The 9247-nt window shown below is 42.8% G+C and overlaps 1 protein-coding gene across 1 annotated transcript; it reads right to left on the reverse strand.

The window, feature by feature from the left end:
* Positions 1-1909: 1909 nt before the first annotated feature.
* On the reverse strand, positions 1910-7030 carry LOC120927782 (histone H2A, sperm-like). The gene is made up of 2 exons (XM_040338690.1): positions 6925-7030; positions 1910-2452 (listed from the first exon to the last, which is right to left on the reverse strand). Exon 2 carries the CDS (start codon positions 2438-2440, stop codon positions 2024-2026), a length of 417 nt encoding a protein of 138 aa, XP_040194624.1. The 5' UTR covers positions 2441-2452; positions 6925-7030; the 3' UTR covers positions 1910-2023.
* Between the last annotated feature and the right edge of the window lie 2217 nt (positions 7031-9247).

Here is a 9247-nt window from a genome sequence, read left to right on the forward strand (position 1 = left end):
TTCGCCTGACCCAAGGTTCTACAAGTAGGATCTTTGCCTACAGTGCCGTTTTTGTTTGCTGCTTTGATGAAGTCAAGGATGGGAGTAATCACCCTTTTCAGTTTTTTGTTTTCATCCTCACCGGATCCACATTTGGGCCACATGTGCAGAACTTGGGGGAGGGGGGGATGATGTAGTTAGCAAGATTAGGGTCCCAAAGGCTTCATCATCAGCAAGAAAAGTTTTGCTCCAATTTGAGCATGGACTGCCTTATACTGGTAGTACCAGCGCACTGACCACTAGGGGCAGTGTTCTGCAACTTCTACCACCGCAGAGAGACAGTTGTGTGTGTACTAATAAATTATATATATATATATATATATATATATATATATATTTCTCCTTAGCCTTGCAGTTCGGGAAAATCTCAGAACTTACTTTGAATGTGTCTCTTTGGAGGCAGGAGTGGCACAGAAAGTGTTACAAGTGAGAGCAGGACTGTTTCCCTATACTACGCCTGATATTTATATTTATCAGCGTTAGGCGGTTATCAGCTTCCAAATGGTTAAACAGAGGGAGCACAGGCTGTGTGTTCCCTGGTTAAACCATGCTGTGTAAGGGAATAGAATCGCTTCCCTAACACTGACCCGCCTCTTAGCCAATCAGGTGCACCGTGTGGTTACCAGTCACCCGATTGTCGCTTCAGCCAACAAGGTAGTGTTGAGGACGGCAAGGGCCAGGCTGTGGGCAAACTGGCTGCAATTGATTTTTTCAGCTAGTTTGTGCCCCCCCAAAAAATTTAGCACCAGCCACCACAGAATGAAGGTGGATATCAAAATTTGTCCAAGGGATAATGAAGGTTTATACTGGGAATAGAAGTTCTATTGGTTATCTGACACAACATTAGAATTACCTGGACAGCCAGCATTTTCATAACAGGACAGCAGCAACTAAAACCCAAGCTAGTCTGTAGAACAGCGTTTCTCAATTCCAGTCCTCAAGGTGCAACAACAGGTCAAGTTTTCAGGATTTCCCTCAGATGAAACAGCTGTGGTAATTACCAAGGCAGTGAAACTGATCAAGTCACCTGTGCAAGCCAATGGAAAGCCTGAAAATATGACCTGTTGGTGCACCTTGAAGACCAATGTGAGAAACACTGCTGTAGAATATGGGCCATAACCTGTGGCTCCTCTACCTGTTGCAAAACTCCAAGTCCCATAATGCCTCTGGAGTCATGCTCATACCCGTCAGCCTTGCAGGTCAACAACTGGAGGGCCACAGGTTGAGCACCCATGTTGTAGAATAGCTTACAAGGTCATTGGGTAAAGTGAAGAGATGCCATGAAATGGATGATTAGGACAAATTTATTCAAATTTCTTTGCACACTGCTCCACATTTTTATTATCCAACATAGCTTGTTCTAGCCTCTAAAGCTCCGTCAACATCACCCTGTGAACAATTTGTTTCATTTAGCACCCGAGTTCACCAATGACACACTTGACATGTGTGATTTCATAATAAGAATCATTAGTGCAGCGTTTCCCCATTTCCAGTCCTCAAGGCACACCAACAGGTCATGTTTTCAGGATTTCCCTCAGATGAAACGGCTGTGGTAATTACTAAGGCAGTGAAACTGATCAAATCACCTGTGCATGGAAAGCCTGAAAACATGACCTGTTGCCTTGAGGACTGGAGTTGGGAAACACTGCATTAGTGGACAGACATCCCAAGCGCCAACTTTCATAGACTGTTTCTTCACACGGTCCCTAAATCTAGGACTATTTAGCATTAAAAGCCCATGTTAGGCCTTAGGTGGGAACACTTTAGAAAATGCAGACTTTGTTGGGGCCAGCTTTACAATTTATGAAAAAGCCATAGCGCTCACCTACTTTTCACTACTTGCACACATTATAGTAACTAAAACAATCAATACATTAAAAACCAAATTTTAATAGAAAAGTATAAACAATTTCAAACCAAAACAGATAAAATAAGTGCATTATCAAGTTAAATTACAAGTACATAAAGTTAAATACTTGTTTATTCAAAACTCCTGAGACTCGGCAGCTTTGGGCTCCTGTGACGAGCCTTTTGCAGTCTTCTTTGGCAACAGAACAGCTTGGATGTTGGGCAAGACACCCCCATCTGCAATGGTAACACCAGCAAACAGCTTGGCCAGTTCATCATCATTCCTGACAGCCAGCTGGATGTGTCTGGGCATGATGCGGGATTTCTTGTTGTCTCTGGCTGCATTTCCTGCCAGCTCCAGGACCTCGGCACACAGATATTCAAGAGTGGCTGCCAAGTAGATGCTTGCTCCAGAGCCAATCCTCTCTGCATAGTTTCCCTTCCTCAGAAAGCGGTGGAGGCGGGCTACTGGGAACTGGAGACCTGCTTTAGATGACCTGGAAGACTTGCCAGCAGTTGCAGGCTTCTGAACCTTCTTGCCACGACCAGACATTATGAAGATAACCTGTCAACAGATAGTATTTTTTGTCAGTGCAACACAAGGAAAACTCAAAACTCAATGAGAATATGACAAAACTGTCCCTAGTGATCAGAGTCCCTAAACCTCTTGAGCTCTGGAGGTTATTGCTGGAATAGAGGTTACCAGAGGAAAACACAGCTGTAGTCCATGCCTCAAACACCAGGCAAAACTATATGGCAAGCGAGGGTTCCCATTGGAGTGATTTTGCCAAGTTACCATTCAAGTGATGGGAAATCCCTTTTAAAGAAGGATGAAGGGGAGGACCCTCTAGTAGACCCGAGACATTAGAATCTCACGTCTTAATTGCTGTGGGTGCCTCCCAGTTGCAACGCCCATTAACCCAATCTCATGCTGAGATGACAAGTCTTCACAATGACAGCAAAATCCAAGCAGTTCCAACATGAATGATCATTAAAGGGTTAGGACCAGGGCTCAAGTCCTGCGGGAACGGAGTTCCTGCACTTTTTTCACAGCAGGAACGCAGTTCCCTTTGCAGGACTAGAGCAGCCGAGCCAATCCTTCACTAAGCGGTGATGCCCAGCTCGAGTCACTGTCAGGGGCAGGCGAACCTTAGTAATCGCTTATGTTACTGGCCGCTTCCTGTATATGGATTCTTTGAGTAGTGTGCGGGTATTCCGTCACTTCCTCAATGCCGCAATGTCTCCTAGGAGCTTTTGTCGTGGTTCCCAGGAGACATTGCGGAGGTCTGCCGCAAGTTATTGTGGGATTTAGAAAAAACATGTGGTTTAGTAATTATGCATAAGAGCGTATCTTTTTTTTTTTTTGGTGGGGGAGTGGATCTTGGGTGGGAGTTCCCACACTTTTTTTCTCCAGGACTTGACCCCTGGTTAGGACCTCCTATCAAGCTTTTGATACACATCCCTACTGAGTATAGTTTGATGTAGGGCTGCAAATAACGATTATTTTTATAATTGATTAGTTGGCCGAATATTGTTTCGATTAATCAGATAATGGCCTTAAAAAAAAAAAAAAAAATTGCATTTTTTTTGGCCCAATTTATTGTTGGGCAGATTACAAAACACAAATTGCAGCAAAAACACATTACATGCCTTTCTGCAGCTTCTCCGTTGAAGTATATTGAAAAAAATATATATAGCACCGTTTTGCTTTAAAAAGTCCTTGCCCTTCCCAAATTCGCAGCAGCTGAAAAAAAAAATCATGGATGTGAACGTGTCCCATAGGAAAACATGTAAATGAACTGTAGTGTGTTTCTGCAAAAAGCACCAAAAAACACAGGTGTGACCCCGGCCTGAGATGTTTAGCAACATAATGGGGTTAAAGAAAAAGACAAAAATAAGTACAAAAAGCAAATAATCGCTACTGTAAGGGGGTTCATTTTTTTTACTGTGGGACAGTGAAAGTAATATTTACAGTAGTGATTTGCTTTTTTGTACTATAAAGAGCCAATTTTTTTTTTTTAACCCCATTATGTTACTGGCCGATTTATGAAATTAATCAATTACAATTTTCATAATCTATTTGTTTCGGGCCTAGTTTGATGGATCAGCTGGGTGCTGCAGTCATAGCTCCCAACTGTGCCTGATTTCGAGGGACTGTTCCCGATTTGAATTAATGTCCCTCATTTTGGTCTGATCTATATAAAATTAAATTGTTATCTGTCAAAAAGTGTTTTCCAGCGCTAAACCTTTCATCTGATTTCTAAATTGCTACATTTGTAAATTCCAAAAAACAATATAAAGGAATAGTAGTGGTAAAAAGGCACTTGCGGGTTTAACCAGTGTTTTTTGTACAATTCTCCTTTAAGGGGGCGTGGCAATGGGTGTGTCCTATGCCTGCATACTTTTGCAGATAGGTGTCCCTCATTCCCATCTCAAAAAAGTTGGGAGGTATGCTGCAGTAGTTTTATGATGGGCAATAAAGACATTTAGTGATAACTGCCAAGTGTCCCTCAGAATATGCTACCAGTGAAGAACACAGTTGCATGGCACAGGACATTTGCAATACCATTCTCACAGACACCCAATCACAGTGAGGAGCCTCAGTTTTTCTGAGCATGTTTGACAACTTGCGTAGAGAGCAAGGTTTGCATTGCGACACATCAGAAAGATTAGGGCATAAGTTAATCCAATTTATACAGCTTTGGCATTTCACATGGGCTTCAGCTTGTATAAAAGCAGCAAGAAAAGCAGGTTTGTAAAAAAAAAAAAAAAAAAAAAAAAAAAAAACAACTTCTGGACAGCCGCACTCCGAACAAAACACTAGTCATCATTAAACACTAGTATAGTGTGAAACGCATCAGCTTCACCGATGTGCTGTGCCTTGTAGTGCAGTTTTGGATTTTACAAAAAAAGGCAATTTTTTATTCGGAGTGCAGCTGTCCGGAAGTTCTCGTTTTTGCCTGGTATGTGCATTGCCTGCACCTGTAGTTCTGTGTGGAGTGATTACCTTGAAGACTTCCACACCCGAGCTGCTTCCCCTTCACACAACAGCAGGTTTGTGCAAGCATTTAAAAAAGTGCTCTTCAGCTACTCTTTTAGTGATATAAAGGGAGTGCCAATTGTCACTTTAAATAAAGCCATGAGCAGGGCTTTTTTTCTCAAACAATAGGTGCTGGAACTCAACTACGACCCCACAAAGCCCCTCCCCTACATACACCCTCCAAATCACATCAAATAGTGGGTGTGGTTAGTACAATTTCACGAACAGGAGGAGGGTCCTAAAGTGGCATTAAATACCAGGATTGCATTACATACACAGTGCAGAGCTGTCACTTGTAAACACAGAAACCAGACTCCTGTGTTTACAAGTGATTGTGGTGATCAGACACCAAAGGGTCTAAACCAGAGGTGGTGGAACTGAGTTCCACCAAGTTCCCCCTGAAAAAAAGCCCTGGCCATGAGGAGGCTTTCAGCAAGCTTCAAGAACTGCTAACAGCTTGTTTAAAAAAAAAAGGGACATCAGCACCCCCAAAGTTCACCACTTGCAAACTAGAGCTGAATGGTACTTTAAAGTGGAGGTTCACCGGGCCAGAAATGAAAATTTTTAACATTAGATTGAGGCTCATTTTGTCAAGGGGAATCGGCTAGTTTTTTAAAATCGAAGCAGTACTTACCGTTTTATAGAGCGATCTTCTCCGCCGCTTCCGGGTATGGTCTTCAGGACTGGGCGTTCCTATTTGATTGACAGTCTTCCGACGGTCGCATACATCGCGTCACGATTTTCCGAAAGTAGCTGAACGTCGGTGCGCAGGCGCCTTATAGAGCCGCACCAACGTTAGGCTTCTTTCGGCTTCTCGTGACACGACCGTCGGAAGCCTGTCAATCAAATTGGAACGCCCAGTCCCAAAGACCATACCCGGAAGCGGCGGAGAAGATCGCTCTCTAAAACGGCAAGTACAGCTTTGATTTAAAAAAAAAAAAAAAAGCCGATTCCCCCTTGACAAAATGAGCATCAATCTAAGGGTAAAAAAACAAAAAAAATAAATATTCGGGTGAACTCCCGCTTTAAACATCCCTTATAATAGGAATGGTGCGTGACAGGTCCTCTTTGAGAGATAAAGGGGGGGGGGGTCTAAAAGGCCCCACATCTCTCTATAAAGAGGAATTGTCACCCTCCAAAGGTCATAGAGATGACTGGTCACTAAAAATCTATGATCAACATCCAGCGGCTTCCTTCTCAGGTTCGTCGATCGTAGGGGGCGATCCCAGAGAGGCACTGAGGGCAGCAGGAGAGGGGAGGATGTCCATTGCCACTGCCTGCAAGCTCGATAAAGCGGCTGAACTGCTGCAATGATTGTTCTTACAGCGCACAGAATCACCAGCTGTAAAAGATGATATCGGAATAACTGCACCCATCATTCAGATATCCCCACTCAAAGTTAATGACATCCTTGGGCTAGAAGCAGTTAAAAGCTACAGCAAAGCTTGCTAAAAGCTCAGAAAATGCTTTGTAAAAGTGTGCTGTTCACACTGCGCTTACATAAGCAGAAGCCCATGTGAAACAGGCCCAAGCCAACTAAAAGCCACCTGCATTACCAGCATATGCCATGATCATAAATAAGGAGCAGATTAGTAGAAGGGGCTGCTGCAATCTCTTCACTATCCAGTCACAGTATATGGGGGGCAGACCTGTAAAAAAGGTAGGCTACACACACAGCAATGCAAAGGATCATCAGACTAGGGGAGTCACTCAGCAGCCCCCCGAAAATATTACCAGTATATCAAGTAAATAGGAAAGGAGCGTGCCGCAAATTGTATAAGGCTGGCCATACATTATACAATCTTCTTTTAGATTTGCCAAAACCATATATGGGAGGTCAGCACTAAACATTTTCAATTTGTATGCAACCAGGCAGGCCCTGGTATTACATAGTTGAAGGTAAATCTAAAGCAATCAAACAAGAAAATTGTACAATGTATGGCCAGTCTAAGTCAATGCATGACACTAAATAACCAAACACAGCAGCATGCACTCACCCAACGCTGCCTAATCTCAGAGAAACTTGCACAGGAGTGGAACAGACTAGGCTTTCCCCCATGCTGCTTATATACACCTGTGGCTGGTTAATTCACATTCCCCCTTCAGCAGTGCAGGTGGCTTCACTTACACACATTCAGAGGCATTAGTATCTCAACAATGTACAAAAGAAGGATTGCTATAGGAAACACTGAATTAAATAAGACATGCTTGAGAGCAGGATGGATAAAAATCAATGATTAACCACTTAAGGACCGGACCAATATGCTGCCAAATGACCCAAGGGGTTTTTACAATTTGGCACTGCGTCGCTTTAACAGACAATTGCGCGGTCGTGCGACGTGGCTCCCAAACAAAATTGGCGTCTTTTTCTTCCCACAAATAGAGCTTTCTTTTGGTGGTATTTGATCGCCTCTGCGATTTTTATTTTTTGCGCTATATACAAAAATAGAGCGACATTTTTGAAAAAAATCAATATTTTTTACTTTTTGTTATAGGAAAAATCAAATAAACTAAATTTTAGTCAAACATTTAGGCCAAAATGTATTAAGCCACATGTCTTTAGTAAAAAAAAATAGTTACCTAGCAGGAACAGCGACACTAATACATTTTGGTGAAGTCCGGAGTTGCAGACATAACCAGAAGGACGCCGTCTCTACCATCCACAGACCTGTGTCACTATAGGAGAGGTGAGGAGGATTCTCGTGTCGGATTTCATCTGTGGAGATACCATGCTGTCATTGCATGTGTGTGAGGTAAGCACATTGTGAGCTCAGCTGCTCATGTGGATCCTTTCATCACTCTGCTTGGATACACAGTCACCGTTTGGAATTGTCATTCACTTCTGTGATTCATGAACTGTCACATATGAACTGTTGTCACAATTGGTTTTTTTCACATTTTTTATTATTTTTTCATTATTTGTATCATTTACACATTGGATTTTGTAGATCCATTGTGCCTACTTGGCACTATTCGTTACACTTTTGCATCACTTTGGAGATCATATTTTATTAGTGTTATTTTCTCTAATTGGACGTTTCACTGCTATTTTATTTTTATTATACCACTATTTTTGCGCTCATCTATCACTTTATTGACACTAATACAGCGATCAGAAAAATAATCGCTTAGTGACACTGGCAATAGGGAGTGAAAGGGTTAACTAGGGCAGTGACCAAGGGGTTAAAACTTTATATGGGAGGGGGGTACGGGGGCTACCCTGAACCTAACACTAACTGCCTGTCACACTGACACTAAATGCAGTGATTAGTACATATATGATCACTGCATTCAGTGACACTGTGACAGGGGGGTGGGGGGGTGGCTGATCGCAAGGGGTTAATGTGCCTGTGTGTACTGGTGTCAGTGTAGTGTGTGTCAGTGTAGTGTTGTGCAGACTCACTGTCACTGTGATCTCTCCTCAGCGGCGGTTGAAAATACCGCCGAGAGGAGAGATCACATCACTTTCTCCTCCTGTGTTTACACAGGAGGAGGAAGTGATACGCAGGGGGAGCGCGCGGATTGGCTGAGAGCGATCCGGAGGGGGCGGACAAAAACGAACAGCCGCCCCCTCATCCCGGATCGCTCGGACAGCCACAGGGACCGCCGCAAGTACCGGGGGGGGGGTCCCGACCCACGTCTAGGCAGGGACGAACAGGTACGCCAATGTGCCTGTACGTGCCATTCTGCCGACGTATATGTACATGCGGCGGTCCGGAAGCGGTTAAAAAAAAAATGTTTTATTTAAATAAGATTTTTTGATTTTTATCTAATTTATTTTAATAAAATGCTTTTGGAGTAAAAATCTAAAGATAGTTTTCTATTTAAGATACATAAATAATTTTGTTTATTCATCGTGAAATGGAGCTTAGTTATGTAGCATGAGGCTGTATATTCTGAAACATTCTGCAATATTTACATTTTTGGTCAACTCAATGAATGAATCCAAGCTCTGCAAGCTGAGATAACATGCACAGCATTGATGTATTCACACAATTTTCCGACAACAAATATGTGCTGTCGGATTATCCGATCGTGTGTACACAAGTCCTTCGGGAAAAAATTCAAAGTACAAACACGCATGCTCAGAAGCAATGCTAAGCATAACACAACATTGGCAGAAGTTGCCCAAAGTGTGGCACTAAAGAGCTGAAAAACCACAAAGTTTTGTGTTTGTTGGCCGACAATTCTTTGCTGTTTGTATGCAATACAAGTTCACGGCCAACGCCCTTCGGACAGAAGTCCGACACTTTGTCCGTAGAAAATCCGATCGTGTTTATGAAGATTAGGATCTCTGACTTAACTCTAATCTTCCAGATC

This window comes from Rana temporaria, chromosome 2 (assembly GCF_905171775.1).
Source record: "Rana temporaria chromosome 2, aRanTem1.1, whole genome shotgun sequence".
NCBI lineage: Eukaryota > Metazoa > Chordata > Amphibia > Anura > Ranidae > Rana > Rana temporaria.

Coding starts and splice junctions, on each gene's coding strand:
- LOC120927782 (XM_040338690.1), bottom strand. CDS start 2,440: ATGTCTGGTCGTGGCAAGAAGGTTCAGAAGCCTGCAACTGCTGGCAAG.